A 26,425-nucleotide genomic window follows, 5' to 3' on the forward strand; every position below is an offset into this window, starting at 1 on the left:
CTGCTGAGCTATGATTGCTCCCCTGTCATGAGTCTTTGTTGACTGCTTGGTATTTTTTAAAAATATACTTTGTACATTGCCCTGTGAGTTTACAAGGCTCCCAACTTTTTGAGTCAGTGTGCACAGTTAGAATTTTGAGAGTGTCGTGGGTGCTCTGCTCTTGAAAAATGGCTACCAGTGCGCTTTTCCATTCCTAAATTGGCCACCATGGTGGGCCTGGTTGGTCACAGCACCCATTTCCCAGAAGTCAAACTAGTGAGACTAAACCGAAAAGTAACTTGCTTAAAACCCTAAATGCAAGGCAAAGCTGGGGGTCTGAGCTCCAAAGCACAAAACCACTCATTTGAACCCAAATAAAGATGGCACGGGGGGGGGGCAGCATTTAACTTCACAGCATACCAGCCTCCTAGTAAAATAATCATAATAATAATAATTTTAAAACATCTTAAGAAATAAAATGAAAATCAGGAGGGACAGGAGCCTGGGGTCACAAGAGGGTTGTCTGCAGGCAGATTGGTGCTCGTGGGCATCATGCTGGGGACGCTAAGAAAAGATTTCTAAATAATAAATAAATAAATAAATATCATTAACCAGTAGGTGCCTGTGTGTGAACACTCTGACCTCGTTTTGCACATCATGCTAAGCCATGGAGGGTTGTCACCATGGATGGTTACAGGGTGGCTTAGCATGACATCTGAACCTAGCGTGGCTTTTCTGTCATGGGTTGTTTTCGCAAACAAGCCACCCTGGCTTATAGTAGGGTTGTTCAGGGTGACTTGTTCTCTGGGTGGCTTGTCGTGACATCCAACCTGGCAGAGGCACTTCAGCATGGGTTGTTTAAAATGGCAAGAGAGCCTCCTGGCAAGAGCAATGAAAAGCCTTGCCAGCTGCTCCTCATGACCTCGTTAACAATATCCCCTCTCTATTACATCTTGAAAAAACACTAGCCAATTTACTCCTCCAATTTGTCGCTTCCCTAAACAGTGACACCTTCTTCTTCTGTTTTTCACCTTTGGGAAGATTTGCACAAATTTAACATGCCCCTCACCTTCGGGGAGATTTGTGCAAATCTGCTAAACTGGAGTAACTACTCCACTTTGGCACAATAACTCATGTTATTGTATTTAAAATAACGTTATATTTTCATAAATCTCTCCGAAGCTGGGAAAAAAGTACTGTTAAATTTGTGCAAATATCCCTGAGGAAAAAATAAAGGTGAAAAAAAATTCTACAAAAAAACCTCTCCTCTGGAAATGTGCTCATGAGTGGAGTAGGCTGCTGAGGTTGTGCTGCGAAGGCCCATGGGATACGTGGGAGGACTGAGGGGGAAACAAGTCACGGCAAGCTGCAGATCTTCTGTCAGGACTAACATAGGTTAGTAAGCCAACAAACAACACAGCATAGCTTATTTTGAGGGTAAGTTATGACGTGCAAACTCGCCCTCTAAGTATGACTTACTCTGTAGGTGAATGCTGGGAAATTGTGGTGCCCTAGAACAGACATGCTTCCTTGAACAGTGTCTGGATCCCACAAAATGAATGAGCAACAATTCCACATGTGGTTCTATAAAGTAAGGCTAAAGACAAATATACCTTTCTAGGACCAGTGGGAAGCCAAGATCGCAACAGTGGTGAACGACGCACTGTGTAGTTCTGTGCCGAATATTTCTCCTGCATTTTTTTTACCATTCTCATTCAAATTTGTAGAAAAGAAATTGATTTCGAAAAGAAATTCAGTGGTGAACAACATTTCAGAGAAATTCCCATGGGTCGAGTTCAGGTTGCTTGAGCTTGCCTTACTTAGGAGGTGGCTGAGGAGTGTGTGTGCACGAGTGTGCTGTCTTTCATCATGCAATCATCTCTCTAGCAGCTAGGGATGTACAGGCTGTATAAAATCTGCTCCATCTGTGTTTTGTGGATTGTCAAGTGCTTTTTGTTCCTTTGTCCACTCACAGTCAGATGAGAATTATTTTTTTTCATCATATGGAAAAGTACACAAATAATTATGTAAGAAGCTTCGTAACAATTTACATAATTTAGCTTGGTATGTAACATTTAGCATATTGTCCCCCATTCCATTCAACTTTTCTTCAGCAGAAACTTACGTATTTTCCTAAGAATAAATATGCGTAAATTTTGGAAAAGTAAAAAAAAATAATCCAAGAGTCCACGGATTCTGTGCAGCCTAATCCCAACAGGTAAACATCACCACAGAACATCACCACAGATGAGATTGTAAATTGAAACTCTATTTAAGGCTTTATTGCAGAAAACTCAGGGAAATACGAAATAAAGAAAGTGGCATGGTGGTTGTATGAGCGTTAGAAACTCTCTCTACAATTACAGGGAAAGAGAATACAAAAAAAAAAGAGAATACAAAGATAAATCAAAAGAATTGCAGTTGCCAAAGCTGGGACTATGAACTTGGCCAATAAGATAACGGCTTGAGCTTCTAACATTGTTATGACTCCTCTTTCCAGCTTACTCCTGTTTACTACTTGTGGTTCAAAGCTAAATGAAAACAATCTAACCTGTGTTAACCCTCCCGTTACCTCTTCCTGTTTCTTACTTGAATACAAAAAGCTATGCTAAAGCATTACTAAGTTCCTCTAGGCATAGGAAGAATAGAGGTAGGAGTTAGAGTGAACAGAAAACCCCAATACTGGAAATAATTCCATTTGTCACCTCTGAAGATGGGATTCCAAATCCCCTCCTCAGATATAACCTCCAAGTCCCAAGCTTAGAAAACACTCTAAGTTCTAAACTCAGAAATAATTCAAAGATCTACTTTCAGAAAACATCCTAAGTTCCAAAGTCTAAGAGTCTAAAGAGGTCCATAGTTACCTAAATCTGTGGGTCTGGTGGCACGGCAGAAAGAGGGAACTGGAGTAGCAGCAGCAGCAGGAACAAAAAGCACCACCCCGGAGCTCCCATTCCCTGGGCTTTTATACCCTTGTTCTGGTCAAAGGTGGGGCCTAAGGAGCAATGCGACAATCAGCCTCCCATAGAAAATGGGGTGCATGTGGTTAGAGCATTTGCTCATCAATCAGAAACAAGGTGTCCCATCTATCTCCCATAATTTCCTGTGTCTGGGGAACGTGTCTGGCACCATTACAAAAGGACTACTTTGAAATGTCCCAAAATATGACCCAAAGTCTACCATCTGGGCATGTTATCTTGATTGACGCATTTCTCTTTGGTATATCTTCTTTGAACTCCCGGTCATCTTTGGCCGTTTTTGGTCATATCCGCCCAAACACCTCCTCCTTGTTGTCACTTGTGCTCAGGGCTACACTTCCCCACCCAACTAGTATCGAGTGAAGACATTCTCTTATCAGCAGGTGTACACCACAAGATGTCAAAACAGTACTTTTCCTTCTCTCAGTAGGCATCTGAGCATGCTCAGTTCTGCTGTTCATCTCACTTAGACACTCTGCCAGCATGTTGTGGCCTTGAGCAAGCTCTGTGAAGCCACTTGTAAAGACAGCTGCATTTTTCCCCCTTCTTCAAAGACAGTCCTGCAAAGTCTCAGAGTCTCAGTTACTGAAATAATATCATTTAGCATAGAATCAAACTTCATGGTCTTCTCGCCCAGGGGTCAAGAGTCTGGAATATAAAACTGGTTACAAATCTGGGGTCTTCTAGGGGCTTTTCTCGTAGGCCTCCCCCAGATCAAATCAGCCCTCTTTACTCTTTGTTAACCCTTTTTAGTACCAGATTAACAGCCCCCATACACATTTTACAGTGGATGCAAAATGGAGGCCAGCCTGCCAACATAGTTGATGCTGTTGCCACTTGCAGTAGCAGCACAACAAATCAAAAACCCTTATGAAAAAAAGAAATAAGCTGTGCTACAGCCCCTGCCAATGGTGACCCCTACCTGTGAGAAACACTTGGGAATTTCTCCTCCCCCAGGAGAAATTCAGTGAAATTGTCCTCCCAGTTTCTCTGCCCACAAAGAGGACTCTGTGGCCCAGAGTACTTGGGGCCAGCTTCGACTGATCCTCCAGCTACAGCCTTTCCTGGATAGGGATAACCTAGCCACAGTAGTACATGTGCTGGTAACTTCCCGATTAGACTACTGCAATGCTCTTTACGTGGGGCTGCCCTTGAAGATGACTCGGAAGTTGCAACTAGTGCAAAATGCAGCAGCTAGACTGCTGACCGGAACACCTCATAAAAACCATATAATACCAGTTTTAAAGGAATTGCACTGGCTGCCAATACACTTCCAGTCAGAATTCAAGTTTCGGTGATGACTGGGACCTCGATATTTGAGGGAGCGCCTCTCCCTATATATGCCTGCCCGAGAACTGAGATCTGTTGGAGGGGCCTTCCGCTGCGTCCCACCAGTATGAAACATACACTACGGTGGGATGTGGGAGAGGGCCTTCTCTGCTGTGGCACCCCGGTTGTGGAATGCCCTCCCCTTGGAGGCCCAATTGGCACAGACATTGGCCTCGTTTCAGCGCCAAGTAAAAACATGGCTTTTTACCAAAGCCTTTGAGGGCTAAATGCATTCCCTAGTACATTGTTTTAACTGTTTTATTGTTTTAGATTTTAACTGGTATTAGCTTGTTTAATAGTTTAGGTGTTCTTAGGTGTTTAAATTATTTATTGTTTTATACTATTTAAATTGATTTTATCTGCACACTGCCCTGAGATCTTAATGATATAGGGCAGGATAGAAATGTTTTAAATAAATAAACAAATATTTATGCACAGTTAATTATTAACAGTTAATATGTTATGTCTGTCTTCACCCTGATTATCTGGAAAGATCCTGAGGTGGAGACTGACAGCAACCACTCTTTAACCGCATATATTTAACTATTGTTCTCAGCCTTTACATTCACCACAGAGCTCACTGTGATGTTTCTAAAGTGAAATTCCACATTAAGTGAGGCTTTTCATAACTTATGAAAATAACCTATATGGAATTTCATTTTATTCCCAGATCCTCATTCTTGACCTGGCTTGGTTCTCTCAACAATAAATTGGCTACCAGTAAGCTTTCCCACATCACCTTCTCCAGAGGCTTAAAAGTAACATGCTCCAACAGTTCTCGCTTCTCTCTGCATTTGTTCATGAAATACTTTTCAAGGCAGCAATTCTTTTATGCATTTACTTGGGAGTAAGCATCATTGTAGTCAATGGACGGTATAGATGTGAACCGCCCAGAGAGCTTCGGCTATTGGGAGGTATAGAAATAAATAAACAAACAAACATACATACATACATAGGGTTGTGCTATTAGAAGCCCAAACTATCTGGAGCTCATTCAAAGTAAATATCTGCATGCAATTATTTAAAACTAAATTAGAACAGATGTTTTGATTTGAAATATTACAGTGACCCTACTATAACAGAGCACTATCTGTGGTCCATATTCTCATTCTTTCTCTCTCTCTCTCTCTCTCTCTCTCTCTCACACACACACACACACACACACACACGTTGATCTACAGCCCTCAGTGGCAGGGTGGGGGAAGGACTTTAAAACTGTTTTCTCAAAAAGCCAGGATTTCCCTGTGTCCTTCAGGACCTCGATCGTATGTAGCGACCTCCACTAGTTTTGTCCCTTGTTGTTGTTCAGTCGTTCAGCTGTGTCCGACTCTTCGTGACCCCATGGACCATAGCACGCCAGGCCTTCCTGTCCTGTGTTTTCTCCCAGAGTGTGCTCAAGTCCATATTCATTGCATTGGTGATGCTATCTAGCCATCTTATCCTCTGCCGTCCCCTTCTCCTTTTGCCTTCAATCTTTCTCAGCATCAGGGTCTTTTCCAGAGAGTTTTCTCTTCCCATTAGGTGGCCAAAATATTTGAGCTTCAGCTTCAGTATCTGTCCTTCCAATGAGCAGTCAGGGTTGATTTCCTTTAGGATTGACTGATTTGACCTCCTTGCAGTCCAGGGGACTCGTAAGTCTTCTCCAGCACCACAGTTCAAAAGCATCAATTCTTTGGCGCTCAGCCTTCCTTATAGTCCAGCTCTCATTTGTCCCGTATTGACCCAATTTTATTGATCAGCATGTGTGCATGTAGGACACCCAGTTGACTAATGGTGGTGTAATGATAAATTACATTCTATTTCTATTAGCATTATTTATGATTTCAAAATTACATTTCAATTAAACATTGTTATTTTGATGCATTTTAAAATCTTTTTTGTTTAGATTGCCTTTGCAATAGCATTCCAGTTCAACCTGTCTTATCTTCTGGAAAATACTACAATTCATTTTTCTGTGACAAGGTGAGTTCCAACGATTATTTTTATTTTTACTTTTTTACTTTTTTCCACTACCCAGTTTTGCTCCCTATATTATTAAACAAGATGCTGTTTTCTATCTCAGATTATCAATATTGAACATTTATGCTGGTTCCATTTAGAACTGGACAGTAGCCATTGATTGCAAGGAAGATAGCAAATAAAATGGATTAAAGTAGCAGCCATTTATGAACAAAAGTCTTTGTAGCACAAGTGAATCTAGTTTTGTAACTATCTCTTGAAAAAGATTTGCAAAAATGTATACTTCAACACAATTTGGTAGGGATGGCGGAGAATTTCTCCCCAAAACTTCGGGGGGCCGAGCGCCAACGTGTTCGGCCCCCCGAACAAGTTTCGGGGAGAAATCCTCCGCACCCCCCCCCGCACCCCGCACCCCCCCCGGGACGGGACTTACCTTCCCTGAATGTCCCTCCCGGCGGCGGGTCCGGCTGGCGGTTCGTCCGGTGTTCGAGCGGGGCGGGAGCGGCAGCCGGTCTTTCGACCGGCTGCCACCGCCGCCATTGCAATGAAAGAAAAAAAAAAAAATCCCCTGATAGGCTACGTGACGATTCACGTAGCCTATCACGGCTAGATTTGCAAAGTCAGCCGTGATAGGCTACGTGAATTGTCACGTAGCCTATCACGGGTGACTTTAAAAAAAAAAGTGTGTACGGATAATGGCGGCCCCCATAGGGAGCCGCCATTCCCGTTCCTTATTTGGTCGCTGTAGTCTACGTAAATGTTTACGTAGACTACGGCGAAAATAAGGGCAACACTATTTGCGTTGCCCTTATTTTCGCCGTAGTCTACGTAAACATTTACGTAGACTACAGCAACTAAATAAGGAACGCGAATGGCGGCTCACTATGGGGGCCGCCATTCGCGTACGCACTTTTTTTTTTTTTTAAGTCACCCGTGATAGGCTACGTGACGATTCACGTAGCCTATCACGGCTGACTTTCCAGATCTAGCCGTGATAGGCTACGTGAATCGTCACGTAGCCTATCAGGGGACTTTTTTTTTTTACTTTCGTGTTCGCGGCCGGGCGAGGCGGAAAGCCTCCTCCCCGGCCTGAATTTCAGCCGGGCGAGGTGGGAAGCCTCCCCCCCGGCCTGAATTTCAGCCGGGCGAGGCGGGAAGCCTCCCCCCCGGCCTGAATTTCAGCCGGGCGAGGCGGGAAGCCTCCCCCCCCCCAGCCTGAACTTCGCGGGGGGAGCAGCGAAGCGCTCCCCCCCACCGCGAACAAGCTGCGAGAAAAGGTAAGTGACTATCGTCCACCCCTACAATTTGGCAAGAAATCCTATGGTCCCTAAACCTCAGGGGTCATAGGATTGATTGGAAACCCCCCTCTGAGGCCTTAGTCAGATCTCCAACCCCAGAGGGGTTTTCCTGATGTCAGAGCCCCCCTTCCAGCTCCACCATGTTTCTGTGGTGGCTCCCTCTACAAGACTGGAACACCAATCTCATGGAGGGGAGGGGGGAAGAGGCATCCTGCTGGGTGGAGAGTAAGCCTACAGCCAGCAACACAGGGGGATACTTAGACAAGCTCTGAGGCTCTTCTAACCGATCTTCCCTTTGGGGAGAAAAAGAGGCAAAAACTACCTCTGACTATTATAATCATGGTCAAGCTGGGACCTGAGGTTCAAATATAAGACAATGCATTGACTTAACTGTATTTGTTCTATCTTTGTACACAATATTGGCTGGTACTGGAAATGATAGCAGTGAAAATTCGTTCTTGGGGAGCATGGCTATTTCACGTTCTGATGTCTTGCAAAACCTAAACTGTTGTTAATGTCAACTATGGTTTGCTGAAACAAACCAGCTTCATCTAAGGGACCACCTGTCTCGCTATGAACCTGTAAGAGTACTAAGATCTGTAGGAGAGGCCCTTTTGAGGACACCATGATCTGCAGAGGCCTGTTTGTCTGGCATGTATTAAATGGCTTTCTCCTGTGTCTCCCCAAAGTATGGAATGTTCTCCCCCAAGAACTACAATTGGACCCTACTCTCTTGGCCTTTAGAAAGGGTGTAAAGACTCATCTTTTCAGTTTGGCCTTTCAAAATGTATAGTGTTAATGTTTAAATGTTTTTTACATGTTTTAATGATCTCTTTTTATCGTTTTAAGGTTTTATTGTTTGAAATTGTTGTACACCACCTTCATGGCTTTTAGCAGATAAGGCTAAAAACCCTAAATGTCAATAAGGAAGGAAGGAAGGAAGGAAGGAAGGAAGAAAGAAAGAAAGAAAGAAAGAAAGAACGAACGAACCACAGTTTCAAACAAACCAGAATTAAAATTAACCACAGTTTGTTGGGGTTGCATGACTCAACAAGCTCTGGTTAAACTAAACTGGAAGTGAAGCCTTCCTGCTTCCTCCTTGAGGCCATGCAGGAGCGGAAGCACATGAATCCAAGACTTGCTGTGACTCATTCTCACACACAAAGCTATGATCTAGTGTAATGTCCAAACTAGACCTATGTGTCCAGTTCAGAACTCTCAGAATTCAAAACAACTGAAAAGTGGATGTGTTGTTGTTTTTAACCCACATCAGCAAACATTTCAGCCTTACAAAACTGAGCCATGTGACTGATGAATTCCATATCTGATCTGGCCAACTTTTCTTTTTAGTGACAGTGATGAACATGAAGAGACCCTTGCAGACAACAGAGGAAGTATTGTCATACCAGTAAAATATGAAAGTGGATTGATATTTAAAAGGTATCTTTATGTTTTTATCTCTCTTACAGTATTTACCCGAGCTTTAGAGATATTTTCCCTTCCTGATTGGTAGAAAGCCAAAAAAACTCGTATGCTGGGTTTGAAGTAAAAGCAATTCTTCTTATAAAGGATGTTTAACTCCAGAGTACAAGGATTTAAATCAATTTTATGCAATTTAATGGAACATGTCAGCTTAAATCTTGGGTTAAGCCAGATGTGGATTAGGCTACTGACTTAATACTAGTTGTAGGCTTGGGGTCGCTGTAAGGTATAAGAGCAACTTAAAGTCTCCCTAGAATTGCAACAGTTATTTCCAGAACCAGTGCAGCTTGGCAACATTAGCCAAACAGACTTTTTGTTATGCGTTGTAGCACTGTAAATTTGAAATATTACCTAGAAAACCAGGAAGTATGACTGAAATCTGCTGTGCTTTCAGAAAATGCCACAAGTGTTCATGCTTCATTCCAATTATGACTCTATAGACTTCTGCTGTTAGCATTGCATAGTTAAACTATGGAATTCACTAACACGAGACGTAGTGATGGCCACTAACTTGGATGGCTTTAAAAAGGAGATTAAGGATGTACGAAACTCCCCTTACCTGGCTCCGCCGGGTTCCGCTGGGGGGGAGGCACTCTGTCACTCCTCCCGGAATCCTCGCTGGGGGGGGCGCTCCATGCCTCCCCTCCAGAATCCTGGCCAGTCGGCTCCACTCCGCGGGGATTCCGCAGAGCCGCTGGCTGGCTCTGCCAGCAGCCGGACATCCAGCCGCTGGCTAGCAGGGACACAAATGGCGGTGGCCATAGCCGCCGCCATTTGCGTCCCTGTAGTCAGCCGTGATAGGCTACGTAAAGACTTACGTAGCCTATCACGTCTGGCTTTAAAAAAACAACAACGCGTGTATGCAAATGGCAGCAGCTACGGCCGCCGCCATTTGCGTTCCTTATTTTTGGCTGTCTTAGTCTACATAAATATTTATGTAGACTAAGACTGCCAAAAATAAGGAACACAAATGGCGGCGGCCATAGCCGCTGCCATTTGCGTACGCGGTTGTTTTTTTTTAAGCCAGACGTGATAGGCTACGTAAGTCTTTATGTAGCCTATCACGTCTGGCTTTAAAAAAAAAACAACGCGTGTATGCAAATGGCAGCAGCTACGGCCGCCGCCATTTGCGTTCCTTATTTTTGGCTGTCTTAGTCTACATAAATATTTATGTAGACTAAGACTGCCAAAAATAAGGAACACAAATGGCGGCGGCCATAGCCGCTGCCATTTGCATACACGGTTGTTGTTTTTTAAGCCAGACGTGATAGGCTACGTAAGTCTTTATGTAGCCTATCACGTCTTGTAAAAAAAAAAACCCAACAAGACTGCAAATGACAGCAGCAGCAGCCAGTCGGAAGACCAGCCGCCGAAGCCGCTGCCGCCGAAGCCACTGTCGGAGCCGCCGCCGCCCGGAAGATCCGCCCCAGGTAAGTCTCGTCCCCGGGGGGATCTGCGGGGGGGTGGGGGGGTGAAAGGCCATTCTGCCACAGATTTCGGGGGGCCGAATGCACTGGCATTCGGCCTCACCGAGATCCGTGGCGGAATTCTCTGCCATCCCTAAAGGAGATTAGACAAATTCATGGAGGAGTAGGGATGGCAGAGAATTCTGCTGTGGACACAAATGAGGCCGGATTCCAGAGAATCCGACCTCCGGATTCCTTAGCAGGACGGCACCACTTACCTCCAACTCTGGAGGATTTTGTGCGGCTTGCTATGCAAGGTGATACGCTAATGGTGGCTGGGAAAATTAGCCTATCGCTGGGAAAAATACAGACGCACATAGCATATTGAGCACCACTTGTGGCTGTAAAGCCTTGATTTTGACCTAACTGCAGTCGTAAACGGCTGCAGTTAGGTCAAAGTCAGGGCTTTACCTCCACAAGTGGTGTCCAATATGCTATTTATGGCTACACTACACTAGCTATTTATGGCTACACTACACTGTTTACGGCTATACTACACTATTTACGGCTACACTACACTTACAGATACACTAGCCTATCATGGGGAAAAATACAGACGTAAATAGCGTATTGGACACCATTTGCAGCCATAAAGCCCTGACTTTGACCTAACTGCAGCCATTTACAGCTGTATTTAGGTCAAAATCATATGCTTTACAGCCATAAGTGGCTGTATGCTTTACAGCCATAAGTGGCGTACAATATGCCATTTGCATCTGTATTTTTCACAGCGATAGGCTAATGGCAGCTGCCATTAGAGTATCACCTTGTATAGGGAGCCAGAGAGCCGCTCCGCAGAACAGCTCTGGAGGATTTCGAGGGGCCCTGAGTAGCATGGATGGCCCCTCTACGAACCCCCACCCCAGACTGGAAAGTGGGAGGTTCATACATCACTATGGAGGAGAAACCTATCAAATGCTATTAGACATGATGGCTATATTTTACTGCCAGTATCAAAGGCAGTATGCCTCTCTACACCGGGTGCGAGGGAACATGAGTGGGGGGGGGGTGCTATTGCACTCAAGTCCTGCTTGTGGGCTTCCCAGAGGCATCTGGTTGGCCATTGTGGGAAAAGAATGGTGGACTTCCAGATGCTTTTGGTCTGTTCCAGCACAGCTCTTATGCTCTTATGATTCCACCCACCCACCCAGCCTGGCCACTGGATCCTTCTAGGAAGGAAGGAGTATAAATGGCTTTGTGTTCTAGCTTAGGCTTGTTTGAGCAACAAGATCTTTTTGAGCTCTGGCATGTTACTGTATCCTTGGCTACTCATTGGTCCTTGGCTTTTGGTTTGCTCCTCAATCCTGCCTCCTGGTTAATGCTCCAAGTTTTGACTTGCCCTTCAGTCCTAATTTCTGGCTTCCTCCTTGCTGTCTCCTGGTTCTGGACTCCTAGTCCTGGCTCACCTCAAGACTGCTGCTGACAGCCCAGCCCTGACATGACAGCACCGGAGCTCAAGAAGGCTACAGTGGTTGAGCATAGCTCGGCTGGAACAGAAAACCCTTTATATCCTTCCTGCCCAGAAAGAGCCAATGGTAGGGATGGCAGAGAATTCCGCCACGGATTCCAGTGAGGCCGGATTCTAAAGAATCCATGGTGGAACGGCCTCCTGCCCCCCTGCCCCCCTCAGAATCCTCCCTGGACAGAACTAACCGGGGGTGGATGCGGCAGATTCGGCGGCAGTGGCAGCGGCTCTGGCAGCGGCGGCGGCTCCGGCGGCAGTGGCGGCGGCTGGTCTGCTGGCCGGCCGCGGCCAGGCTGCTGCGGCCGCCATTGGCATCCTTGCAGCTGTGATAGGCTACGTAAGTATTTACATAGCCTATCATGGCTAACCCCCCCCCCCAAAAAAAATAGGGAACACAAATGGCAGGCGCCGTAGCCGCCGCCATTTGCGTACGCTGGTTTTTTGTTGTTGTTTTTTTGCTTGGCATGATAGGCTAAGTAAATATTTATGTAGCCTATCACGGCAGCCTGGCTGGATGCCATTTGCATCCACAGCAGCCCGTCCACGGCCGGAACTCCGGCTGCGGACGGCCCTGGCCGGCTGCTCCACGGAGCCGCTGCAGAGCGGAGCCGGCCAGGCAGGATTCCAGGGGGGAGGACCGGATCGCCTCCCCCTCTGTCGAGGATTCTGGGGGGAGGGACAGAGCGCCTCCCCCCACCGCGAATCACATCCGCGAACAGGTAAGTCACTTTCGTACATCCCTAGCCAATGGCAAATGGGTGGGCGGATTCTGAGAAGGCTGCCACCTGCAGTTCAGTGGCTCACCACATGGGGGGCTGCACACAGGTCCAGCATCTCCTGACACAGCACAAGCCTATGTATGTTTACTTAGAAGTAAGCCCCACTGTATTCAATAGAGATTACACTCTAGTAAGTTTGTTTAGGGTTGCAGCTTTAGGCATTTTTGCATCTGAAGCAAAAAGACAAAATTACAGATCTTCCATCTGACCTCTGCTTCTGTCTGGACCTCATTATTGCAACAATGCATAGAAGAAGAAAGCTGATATCTCCAAAGCAACATGGTAATATCAGCCTTGGACTTTACTCCCCTGAGGACTAAAGACAAATTGAGCAGAATTTTAAAATAAAAAATCTGAAGCACACACACAGGGATGTGCAAATCAACAAAACTCCCAGAATCCCATCTCCAAACTCATTCCAACTCAAGCTCATATCAGATTGTGAGCTTTGCTTTTTTCTTTTTGCATGAAAAATCTACACATCAATTGTGCACATCTTCTTAATGTATGCATTCTTCTCCCATTAATTAAAGCGTATTTGTGTGCATTTTTCAGAAGTACACATTTTTTCATGCACATTTTTCAAATGTATGCATGCTTCCAAATGCCTTTTTGGGGCGGGTGAGGTCCACAAATCACATTGCAAGCTTGGAAATGTATGGACTTCAACTGCAGATTGTATTCAAGTCTGTGTTTGGTTCGGAAGGTATGAACTGGGTAAATCATGTTCAAAAACATAAAATGAATTTCTCATCCATCCCTAAGCACACATACAATCACAGACAGACACATAAGTATGTATACAGAACTCGCTGTTCTGCATTATAGCCTAGACTGACCTTTCTGAATTTTCCAGTCATTCAGGAACCATTCAGTTTGTTGATCTTTGATTATCCATCCATTACTAAGGGTGAGGGGGGGATGTACTATTTAACTTGAGTAAAGATGGTAGGATTATATAATAATGTTATAGTTCCACTATTTGACTTAAACTGGACAATTTCAAAATGTACATGTTGGATAGGAAAAAAAGTTGTGCATTATTCAGGAAACCAATTAAAGCATAGAGTCAAATCAGTCAATCCTAAAGGAAATCAACCCTGACTGCTCATTGGAAGGACAGATCCTGAAGCCGAAGCTCAAATATTTTGGCCACCTAATGCGAAGAGAAAACGCCCTGGAAAAGACCCTGATGCTGGGAAAGATTGAAGGCAAAAGGAGAAGGGGACGGCAGAGGATGAGATGGCTAGATAGCATCACCACTGCAATGAATATGAACTTGAGCACGCTCTGGGAGAGAGCGGAGGACAGGAAGGCCTGGCGTGCTATGGTCCATGGGGTCACGAAAAGTCGGACACGACTGAACGACTGAACAACAACAACAACAAATTTAAATTGATTAATAAATGAATTAAAAGACGTATCTTATTGACTGATAAAGGACACAATTTTTATTTCGTTTTGTTCTGGTTCACTACTACATGGTGTTTTCTCAGCATCCCAGCACTGCCTAAAATGTGGGAATAATGATACTGACTTATCTTTCAAGATTGTTGTAAGGATTACTGAAATAGTGTATGTGGATACTTTGTAAACACTAAATAGTTAAATATATTATTTCTTATTATTTTTAAGAGATCCTAGTTCACATCACATTAGTATTGCTGCAAATGATACAATTCCTGCAACGATTAACTCCACCGAGAACATTGGAGATGAAGTTAACATAAACTATTTGGTAAGAAAAAACGTGCAGCATTTTCTGATTGCTGTTTTTCTGACATAGCAACATTTTACGTATGTGCCAGTTATTTCAAAACTTGAATCTTTTATAATGCCAACTTGCAAGTCAGTCAATGGGTTACATCCATTGTCACCCGAGCAGACTTCTACTTGCACAACAGACCTTTCCTGTCCTTTTCCTTCCTCCTACCCCACAGCCCCTTCATGCCCCCCAGATTTGCTCCAGAGGATCCCCCAACCCCCCAGAGCAGAGCTGGGGAAGGCACAGGGTGGGAACTGTGGGTGGGGTCAGGGGAACTGATCTTATCCATCTAGTCCGCTTTTGTCAACTCAGACTACCAGTGGTTCGCCAAACATTCAGGCTAAGCTCTTTTCTAGTCCTATCTGAGAACCTTTAAGCTGGAGATGCTGTGGACTGGTCCTGGGATTTTCTGCATGTAAAGAATTAGCTTGTCTGCCCTATAGTTCATGGGGCAACCTATGGGGCAAACAAACATGCCAGATTTCCTGCTAAGGAGAAAGGTTATCATGGAGGACATCTAAACACACCAATTTGACATCAGAAAAGTGAGCAATTAGCAGCATGTCAAATGAACAATCGCCATCCCTCCCCGAAAGTAAGGCTTTATCTCATGCCATCTCTCATGTTTAAATTCACTTCCATTCCTGTAAAACGGTAGTGATTGCATTTTGTTGCTTATTCTTTCCTCCACCCCCCTCTGAGCTTTTCTACAGGAGGTATTTATTGTGCGCTTGTGATTCCTTACTCACAGTTCTTTACGGGTTCTTTAAATGACTTTGTGATCGACTGGTTTCACTTCTGTTTTTTCAGAGCACTTTCCCGGGGCATTTTAGAACAAGAAAATGGGGTATTATTACTGGAAGTGCTGTTTGTACTGGTGGTGTATTTGCTCTATTCTGCTGTAGCACAGCTCAACCTAGGGGTTATGCAGTGGAAAAGCAGGAAAGGAAAAGCTCTTTGTGTACCTTGGATCTCAATTCTGTGACGAAACTGAAAGTAGAGACAGGGATTAACAGACTCATGTAGAAAAGCTCTCTCTCTCCTCTCTCTCCCTCTCTCTCTGAAACGTGGCATTAGTTAATCAGCCATAACTAGGTTTCAGTAGTGGGTTGGGGGTTGGAGTGGGGTTAAAGAGATTCAGTGGAAGACAGCAAGATTCACAGCAAGGTTCAAAGGCTTACTCATAGGTATATTCAAAATCTGATTACAAACCCTTATCTTTTAAGCTCGTTTTTGTCAAGGCTACATTTTTGCACCTGATAATAATTAAAATCAATAGAATAATGAATAACATTTAAATTAAATTTAAAAATTAAGTACATTGAATTAATAAAAATTGATAATTAATACAATAATTAAACATTTAATTATGAAGCATTATCTTTTAAGATAATTTTTTGTCAAGGCTGCATTTTTTTATTTGATAACAACCAGAGATGTAGATTCTCACGAGGAATACTTAGACGTGATCTGAAACATTGACCACCTCCCTAAATTGTGCCACTGGCAAATGGCACACCATTGGAGAGGAGCCATGGCATCATGACGGAGTACACTGCTTGCCTGCAGAAGTTCCCAGGTTCAATCCCGGGCATCTCTAGTCAGAAAGATCAGGTGAAGATCAGGTGCCAAAAAATGGCACTGAACGTATTCTGTGAATGAGGCATGGAATGAGAAAGGTGCAGATGTACTGGACTGAGGTGATGGGAAAGATCACTGCCTGTGTTGGAATGTGACTTCCCAGAACTGAAGCACAGTCTCAGTGAAACCTTTTATTTAAGTAATTCCAGTAATTAGTTATAAGCCGTTACAGTCACAATAAGGATCCACAGGTAACAGATTACAAAGTAGTTCCTTGTCCAGAATCAGTTCATGAGCATCACAACAAAAATCCCAGTTTTTGACTCCTGACTTAAGGAGCGCCTCCAGCAACACCAGACAGGCTGCTTAACAAGATCAGCCTCGGATGGCCTTCTCTCTGTCCCATCAGCCAGGACAGCTAGACTGGTGGGGATGAGGGAGAGGGCCTTTTCTGTGGTGGCCCCCACTCTGTGGAACTCCCTCCCTAAGGAACTCCATCATGCCCCCTCTTTAATGAGCTTCCGTCGTGCATTAAAAACGTGGTTGTCCAGGCAGGCATTTGGGGTGGGTTAGGGTATTTTAGAAAATGTTTTTATTGTAGAATTTTATTGTTAAACTGTTTTATTATATGTTGTACATCGCCCAGAGTGGCTGGGTGACCAGCCAGATGGGCGATTAATAAATTTAATAAAAATAAAATAAAATAAAAACAGCCATAGGTTCAGAGAACACAGAATAAATCCACATAAATTCACAGTCCCGAGGAAACCAGGAAGCTTTCCAGGTTACCAAGCCTTTGCCTGTTGCTCTGGCTGAAATACCCAGGAGGGGCTGCTAAAGATCTCTGTCGGACATTCGATCCTGGCAGGGAAACCTGGCTCAGATGGTTGTTGCACCTCACTGGCCACCTCTGCCCCACCCTCTTTAGTTGACCACATACCGTTGGACACCCCCCCAACCCCCATCTCCTGCAGAGTCTTCCTCCTGCTGTCCTGTTCCCATGGAAGATGTCCCTGGTCAAGAAGCAGGGGCCTCCGTCAAGGTCAGGTCTCCCAGCTGTGGAAGACAGGCTGCATCAGTGTCCTGCATCTCACCCCCTCCCTACTTGTAAGCCAGTGGGAAGCCTGGCAGAACTGAGTTCTCGGGCGTCTGGCTTGTCATGGATGGGCCTGACTCTACAGCTTCCCCCTCTGACTCAGAATCGGTGCCACAGGCTATAGCTTCCCCCAGACTAGGACAAGGCCTCGCAGCCTGAGACCCTGGAGAGACACTGCCAGCTAGAGGCAATACTGGGCTAAATGGATGAGTAGTTTTACCTGGTATAGGGCAACTTACTTGTCCACTGGTCCAGAGACTGCATTTTGGACACACTCAGAACTCTGGAATGATTGCAAACACCCACACCAAGGGTGGGCAACACACTGGGGTCTCCTAGGCCACCCACAGACAGAACACCCATCTCCCAGGATTTATTTATTACATTTCTATCCCACCTTTCTTCCATCATGGAACTCAGTGGCTACATGTGGTTCCCAGGTGGTCTCCCCTCCAAGCACTGACCAGACCCAAACCTGCTTAGCTTCAGCAAGGTGGCTGCCCCATGTACCTTGGGACCATGCCCTGGGGTTTCTTTATATCCAAAGGTGTAGGGGGTTCTTAGAGATCTGCAACACTCAGGAATAAAGTCACCATACCTGTAAGGCTACAGGGGTGTCAAACCTTAAGCCAAATCTGTCCCACCTGAGTCCCAATTCAACTCAGGTGGCCACACCCCCTTTCCATCAATCTCCAGTTGGTTGGTGGTTTGGTTTCTTGGCTTTTGTGCAGTTTGTTCCCTATTCTAAAAGGTTGAATTGCCCCTGCTAATGTTTAGCTATTGGCAGTAACAGCATACCAGCAAAATATGCTGGTATTTTGGGCTCCAGCTCTTCAGCCTTGGGCCCTGCCCTCTTGGCTTTGGCTCTGCCCACCAACTGGGACGTGGCCCCCAAGAGCTTTTCCCAAAATGAATCCAGGCCTCTCTCTAAGCACACTATTCTTAGTTTGTCTATTTCACCATCAAAATATAACATTTTGATCTGAACTACAGCTCTGTTCTCCTCTATAATTTATAATATTATCTGATACGTAGTAAGGCTTTGGGGTGGCAAGAACTATGAACAAATTAGGGGAGTGTGCATGTGCACAAAAGCACAGCTAGTGGAGAGGCTGGAATATTCTGTACGTTCTATAATCATTAACTCCCAGCTTGTAAAACCTTGGATCAGTGGAGACCTTTGTCAAAAATGGGGTTCTCCTGTGCCATGGAAGAATATTGCACTCCCTGTTACAAGTGTTAAACATCTTTGTCACAAGAAATAAAGGGGCTGTTAATAAAGGGATGAAGAAATTCACTGACCAAGAAAAAAAGTGAATAAACGTCATTCGTTGTATCTGCAGATTGAAAAAGGCGAACATTTTCCAATGCCACAGCTTACACTGCGGATCTCATTTCCTAACTGGGTTTCAGCTGAAAACCGTGTCCTCTACCTAACTAGAATATCATACTCAGAGGTAAGCTGTATTTTTTTAAGAAAAATAACATTGCCTGCCATTTAAAATTAAGCTTTGATTATCATATTGTGGGTATGTACAGTTTGAAGGACAAGGATTTCCATTCTCTTTCTTTCAAGGTTCCCAGAGGTAAGACAGACAACCATTGGAACAGCCTTCCCCAACCTGGTGCCCCCCAGATGTGTTGGACTACAATTCCCATCTGGGGATGATAGGGCTTGTAGTCCAACACATCTGGAGCACACTACATTGGGAAAGCTGCACTAGAAAATTTTAGGGACAAGGTCACCTGCTTGGCTCAAGTTATAAACCAGCATATCCAGGATTTCTTCTCCAGCTTCATGATTCTTTGAAATGAACCTCCTGTTCACACATTTTGCTGGTGCTCTGTGTGGCCAAGATCCAAATAGCTACATTAAGCATGCCCAGTACGGTCTTTGAAAAACAAACCCGATTGCCATAAATCGAATTCCTGCCAAGAATCCCCTCAGTTTCAAAAGTGAGTTTGCCATACAGCACTGGAAGGTGTGTTGGAGAAACATGAGGCCAAAGCCCACTTGGGCATGTTGAACCACTTGGGTTGTACTTTGGATTGGACCTTAAGTTGAATGGTGCAGGGCCAGCTCTGGGTTTTTGAGGGCCTCTGACAAGACACCCTCAATGGGCCCCCTCCCTCAGTGAGTCTACCTTCTCACCTCTATCATCACCAGCTGCTATTGCTCTTAATAATATCCTTTCTCATCATTGCTACCACATGCTTGCTTGACAGGCAGACAATGAGTGAACAAGCAGGCATTTGCATCTCCTTCTCACCAGCACCTTGGTCCGGGCCAGTACAAGACAGGTGAACAAGCTGGTTGCAGTGGTGAAGAGTAACACCAGGGGGCTTTTGTAAGTGGGCCCCTACGGGTGTGTGGGCTCTTGGCAGGTGGCCTACCCTTGATGATGGCCCTGTAACAGTGATTAAACATAATATACCATGTTTGTAGATCTTAAATCTACCCTGTATCTTTTTCTATTTATTGTGGTATTTTGATAATATTTTATAACATAATTCTAAAGAATAATATAATCATTCTTATCCTTGTATTAAAATGATTTTTCCTTTTTAATGAATATTTTCTGATATCTTCTGAAAGTGTATAGCCCACTTTCTAACAGGAGTATACAAACACCAGCAATATACTGCAACATTATTTGTCAGCTCAGTTGAGCCCGTCCTCTCTGGGCTGGATCCAGAATCTGCCTCCCAACAACAGAAGGGCTCCTTCTGTCCTCAGAAGGCCTCTGATCCAGCAGAGGAATCCCTTCAGAGCAATGGCGGCAAAGCCGATTTCTGTCAATGCCTCCTGCGGCCCCCTATGCCACCCAAAAACTGTTCCAAAGGGTTGCGGATCCTCTGAAACTGTGAGGGGAGTGGTACTAGTGGCCACAAGGTGCAAGGCCAAGGCGAACTGGTGAAATTCACCTCCCCACCACCACTACCACTGCCTTTTTTGCCAGCAGAAGTGTTGTGTGTGGAAATCCGCTCAGGATGTTACCACAGGGCCAATAGAAGAGCAGTCTGGATCCAACCCGCTGTTGAAATTATTTTGGCCTGCCAGTTCTTTCTGATTTTCTTTCTCTCTTTCTAACAGAATGCAAAGTGCTCTACCAGCCACCCCACAGATCCATTAAAGATTGATGCTGGCTATCCATTTGTGACAACAAGAATACGAGAGCCTCTAAAGGATCCAAAAATAGTATGTCTGTCTGAACGCCCATTTGCTTGGAACACCTTAATTGGTGTTACTATACTATACTATTCTATACTATACTATTCTATTACTATAGAAACCCTGTCAAACCCATGACTCAATTAAGTTTGGATCTGGGTTATTTTAGCAGCCCATAAACATTTTCCCTTAATTGTTACCTATAATCATATTTAAATAGCCCTTGCTGGAAATACTATGCACAATAGTAAGTGATGGAGAACAAGCACATGCAACTACAATTGTCCCACTGAGAGAAGTTTTAGGATTTGTTATTTAGACACAGTGGACAAAAATATTTGGGTTTTAGGACTGTCTTTTTGAGTTTTGAAGACCTTAACCTTTTGGCTTTCTATCATCTTTCCATTGCAATCAACAGAAATATATACTGAAGAACATAAGATCCTTGCTTTATTACTCAAAAACATGCATACTGATTTAAGTTGTACTAGATGAGTCTATAAAACTTCAGGTGTATTCTGGATCTCATTGAGGTTACTAGGGCTTTGCCACCAAAACCTTTAGAGTCAGACATGTTCATTTTCTGAACTCATCTGTTTTTATGGGAGAATGAACGAAATCCTAAATTGTGTTGTTCATTTTGCTCTGATTTTGGTCTGCTTAAGACTGCATTATTGTACAATATTTTCTTTTTATTTGATTGACTGTTTTATTGTATTGATTTTTAAAATTTCCACTGGGATAGCTGTACTAGTCTGCTGCAGCAAAAGCAACAAAGAGCTGTGACACCCTATGGGCACAATAAGCGTTCATGGACTAGAGTCCATATGCAGTGAAATCCTATACATGTCTAGTCAACAGTAAGCACCACTCAGTTCAATGGGATTTACTCCCAAGTAAGTGTAAATAGGATTGTAGCTTCAATCAGATGCATGCAGTGTTTTCTTCAGTGGGCTGGTATGTACATGGGTATAGAGAAAAAAACTGTAAAACACTGGGACCAAAGGGTGCAGTCAGAATGCACTTTTACAGCTACAATGACCAGGTTCACACAATCACTGTAGCCCACTGCAGCTTGTTATGTTGTCCGAACCCGGCAAGGTGGGTTGTCAGTGTGGTTAACAAACCACAAAGAACCTGTGAGCTGTTTTAGGGTTGTGGGTGGTTTGTTAACCATGCCAACAACTTACCCTCACTGGGTTGGGTTTGGTTTGGATGACATGGCGGTTGTGGCTCAAATGTTCAAACTGGCCACCTGCACGCACCACAGCCCAGCCATGCTGGGTTGCTTGATAGTACAAACTGGCCCACCGTTGTCCCTCCCTCTCTCTCTGTCTGTTTCATTTTGTGTGCATGTGTGCCTACGTGTGTACTTAGTCTATGAAAGCTTATGCCATAATAGGGTACAATCCAATAGGGATAGGCAGCTGCCTCCAAATTTGGAGGCAACCGACTATCCAGTGCAGGGCAGGTGGAGTGCAGAGGGGATCTTCTCCTCTGTGCTCCAGACACCCTGCATTAGCAGCTAGAGGGCCAATTTTGGCTGTCTAGCCAGAGCAGATCAGAGCAGCAGAGGGAAGGCTGGACAGCACATAGGAAGCATCACAACAACGCTTCTGCCATCCCCTCCCCTCCCCACCCCCAGGAAACTCCCCTTTCACCCCTCTCCTCACTGCTTTTATGAGCCTGCAGTCAGGGACAAACAGTGCATCTTGTGAGGCAGCGGTTGTGGGGAGCCGTTTTCCTGGAAACCAGCCTCAGAGCGCTGGCTCCAAGGTCAGTTCCTGAGAACCGAATAATCCTACGGCTGTCTAGCCACTGTCTAGTGGCCATAGGATTGCCCCCCAAATCTGTTAGTCTTTAAGGTACCACAAAAACTCTTTGTGGGGTTTTTTTTAATTGTATTTTTATGAAGGGTTTTATATGCTGCTTTGAGGCCCTTCTTAGGTGGAAAACCTGCCTATAAATTGTAATATAAAAAATAGATAGTGATAGATAATGAATCACTTTTGAATGACGAATGAAATTCATCATTATTCCTATTGTTACTATCAGGAAGTTTGGCATTTATTTCAGTGGGTTGAAAGAGACAGTTGTCACAATATTTGAAGATATGTTACTCTGGACCGTTATGTTTCATTAATAACATACGCCAATGTTCCTTTAAACAGAACTGTGATTCATATGATTGTGCATCCATTAACTGTACTGTGGCCCCATCCAATATAACTCAGGTGAACATTTCACTCCGACTCTGGAAACCTACCTTTATAAAGGTAAGTGACCCATCATCTTCTTCATTCAGGGGCCTGAAATGATATTATGCCGCTATTATGTACATATAGTAGGCACATGTATCTATTAGCAAAGAAATATCTATTTATATTGAGTTCTACCTAGGGACGTACAGACTCCATCTGTGTTTCGTGGATTGTCAGGCACCCTATTCATCATCCACCCACAGATGGATGCAAATACTTTTTTTTTTTCGTCGTGTGGAAAAATACAGAAATAATTACATAAATATTTACATAAGTGTTTACATAATATACCTCAGTAGGTAACATTTAGTGTATTGTCCCCCATTCCTTTCAACATTTCCTCAGCAGAAACTTACTGTTTTTCTACAGATTTATATGCGTAAATTTCAGGAAAGTAAAAAAAAATCATCCGAAAGTCCACAGACTCCGCACGGCCTGAGGGGGTCGCTCCGCAGCAGAGTCCGCAGGTCGGATTCTTAGAAATCTGAGCTCATTCTAATCCATCTCGAATTTCTCCAGCATCCCTAGTTCTACCTTTAGGCCTATTCAGACACTTGGATTCCTAAGTGAGGAGGGGAGACCAGTCTCCCCATGTTGACAGGGAAGGTCTGAAGTGAAACCATAATGCGGTCATGGTGCTCCACACACTTGGGAATCCTCTGCAATTACATGGAGCAACTACTTCCAGCCAAACCCAGTTACAGTTTCACTTCAGACCTTCCCCACAACACAGGGAAGTCAGTAGGGGAGGGGCAGGGCATGTATCCCCATCTCCCCATCTTCATGTTTTAGAATATGAATGCCTGAATAGGGTTTTTGTTTTCTGGAAGTGAGAAGAAAAAGACATGGCATTTACTCTCTCCCTGTTCCCTGCTTCCTTCCCCTTATGCCAAAGCAAACACTGTCATGAATGAGCAAGGTACAGCAGCAGAAATTGAAATTCTGAACAATTCTGTGTTAGGAAGAAGAAGGCCCTGTGTATTGCCCCTGCAGTAGGCTTCGAACTCTTAATTTAGAGGTGCCAAGATAGTGATAAATCAGATCCAGGTTTACTTACAAGGAGATACTTTATTGAGTACAGTCAGCACACAGGCATACCCAATGGTTGGATCAGACAGCTTCTCTGAACCCAGAGCCATGGGGTAAAATGGGTTTTATACCATACATGTTAGCAGTGAGGCAGCATGACAACAGCAAGCGTTCATTAGCATTCGTTCCCAGCATAGGCATAACAGTGCTAGGTCAGAGGAGACACAGTCAGAGCTTTCCCACTACAGACACCTGCAGCTTTCAGACTAACAAGCCTTACTTCACAGGCACATCTTGATAAAATACTCTCTAGCTTGTTAGTATGGAATGCGCTGAGGCTGCTCTCTCGACCTTATCGCTCTTTTACTCATCTTGGTAAATCAAGAGGCCTGTTAGGGAAAACAGCAGCCTTCTGAACCACAGTCAGAGAGCATTGTGGATCATCCAAGCCCCTCTACAACTACTGAGAGCTTGGATCAGGCCTGGGGCCTTATACCCTGCACTGTGAGATGGACTCTCAATGTTTTAGCACTGGCTTCAACTTGGGTTTGCAGGCATTTTTGTTCCTTGACTCAAGGGATAAAGAAATCCCTATACTGAGGGGAAGTGAAAGCACTGGAAAATGAGAATACAGCTCGTTCCCAAGATTCAGCAGGGTCCAAGAGTAGGCTATCCTCTCAGGCAGGAGTGGGCAGAAAGTAGATCTCCAGATGTCTTGGACTTCAACCCCTAGCATTCCTGACCATTGGCCATGCTGGCAGTGGCTTCTGGTAGTTGAAGTCCAAAATGTCAGAAGATCTACCGTCTGCCCACCCTTGATGTAGAGTGGGTATCAGTCCCCACTTCCTCCTCCTCTTGAACCCCGCATGCGCTGAGGTGTGTGGTGGGGTCCACCTCCTGGCTGAAACTGCAGTTTCCACACTTGGATGGAAAGGCCCTGTTCAGTGCCAGCTCCAAGTTTTTTAGAGCCTTTGGGCAAGACACTCTCCATGAATCCCCTCCCTCAGTGATTCTACCTTCTCACAAACCATCACAACCAGTTGCTGTTGCTCCTCATCCTCTTTTTCATCATTGCCACCACTTGCTTGCTATAGACAGTGGCATCTACTGCTCATCCTACTCATCACCACCATTGTTTGGGCCAGACCAAGAGGTAGGTGAACAAGCAGGTTGCAATGGTGAAGAGTAGGAGAAACTCCAGGGGGCTGTTGTCAGTGGGCCTCTGCTGGGGTGTGGACTCTTGTCAGGTGCCCAGCCATGCCTACCCTTGATGCTAGTCCTGCTGGTGACTCAGAGTCCTTCTCTGTGGCCATCTGGGTCAAGTTCTGGCCTGGGAGGTGGGGGGACATGACAGACAGTCAGAGCCCTACACTAATTCAGCCAAAATACTGTTGACTTTGCCTGTTAAAGGAGCATAGTAGCAAATTACTTTCTTATAACAGTGAGCAAACTCACTTTCATGCTGCTATACACCTCTGCAGACATTTCCTCTTACAAGCAGACATCATATTTTGTTCTGATTCATCTCTGGATTTTGAAACTTCATCAAATGGAGTGTAAACTGTGCCACTTTCATTTTATTCTAGGCAAGAATTCACAGTGCAGAGCTCACTGTAAGAGCGTTACTTAAGAGTGAAAACTCATTACTGATCTTGAAAAAAGAAAATGAAAAAATAGAGGTGAGTTCCACTAGACTCCTTTACATACTGGAAGCTCAATCCACAAACCAGTTAAACCAGAAAAAAATAATAATCTCAGGCTGTAATCCTACACAGGCTTACTAGGCAGTAAGCCCTATTAAACTTAGGAGAACTTACTTCCAAATAACTATGCATAGGATTGGCTGGACATTTATTTACAACCCAGTCGTAAGCATATTTACTTGGAAATAAGTCTGTGTAAGTTCCCTGGAACCTAGCTATCTGTAAGCATGCTTAGGTTTGCTGATGAAGTCTTACAGACATGTGTGGAATTTGAATCAGCTTAGCTGTTATTGTTTTTAAAATTAGGTGTGAAAGATTTTTCTAATGGTAGGTGTATAAAAACAATACATTGTACTGTTCTCACTATTTACATATTGACAAATATTATCCAGGTTTGCAACTAAAATAATATGGAAAGGCAATAAAATCATACTGTTCATTGGGTTTTCATCTGATATGGAAAAGTAGTTGTATAATCTATTTTTCAGTGCCATTGCTCTGAATTAGAGTTTTTCATTAAATTAATGAACTTCAAGGAAGTTTAAGACTTAGATTTCCTTAATTACAACACTGCAACCCAATCCTATACATATTTACTCAGAAGTAAGTACACTGTGTTCAATGGGGCCTACTCCCAAGTGTGTTTGCATACTTACTTGCAAGTACAGCTCTTGAAGGCCAATGTCTGCAAGAACTAGGGAAGATCTTCTTAAACATTTTTGATGTGCTGTGCAGAATATACTCCCAAAGCAATGCACTATCCATTCATCTCACTGAATAAGACCCAAGGTACACAAGAAGCCAGGGCTAGGGAACATCACCTTTTGGTATGCTGGCTAAAGCTGATGGGAGCTGCAGTCCCATCAACATCTGGAGGACCATGTTCCGGCCTCTCTCTCTCTCTCTCTCTCTCTCTCAGTGGCAGCTGGTGATTCCAGTTCTGGAGGGGTGATGGTTCCATTCTGGGTTTTAGTTACCACCAGCCAAAATTCTAAAGGTGCTATCCATGGTGCTGAACCTTATCCCCAGAGACAGAGAGAGGATTTCAGTTTACCTTTTTAAGTGTAGGCAATGGCTGAGGAG

At 44.3% G+C, this 26,425-nt stretch overlaps 1 protein-coding gene across 3 annotated transcripts in view; it reads left to right on the forward strand.

Moving 5' to 3' along the window:
• ITGA1 (integrin subunit alpha 1) overlaps positions 1-26,425 on the forward strand; it is a 165,838-nt gene that overhangs the window by 129,001 nt on the left and 10,412 nt on the right. For all 3 annotated transcript variants that reach the window (XM_084833194.1, XM_084833193.1, XM_084833195.1), the window contains exons 22-28: positions 6,172-6,248; positions 8,894-8,983; positions 14,371-14,473; positions 18,521-18,634; positions 20,272-20,376; positions 22,521-22,625; positions 25,226-25,318. In XM_084833194.1, the coding sequence (XP_084689320.1) occupies positions 6,172-6,248; positions 8,894-8,983; positions 14,371-14,473; positions 18,521-18,634; positions 20,272-20,376; positions 22,521-22,625; positions 25,226-25,318 (687 nt within the window). The remainder of the gene's footprint in view (positions 1-6,171; positions 6,249-8,893; positions 8,984-14,370; positions 14,474-18,520; positions 18,635-20,271; positions 20,377-22,520; positions 22,626-25,225; positions 25,319-26,425) is intronic.

Source organism: Heloderma suspectum, chromosome 2 (genome assembly GCF_057233095.1).
Source record: "Heloderma suspectum isolate Gila_16-S chromosome 2, 16-S_ref, whole genome shotgun sequence".
Lineage (NCBI taxonomy): Eukaryota > Metazoa > Chordata > Lepidosauria > Squamata > Helodermatidae > Heloderma > Heloderma suspectum.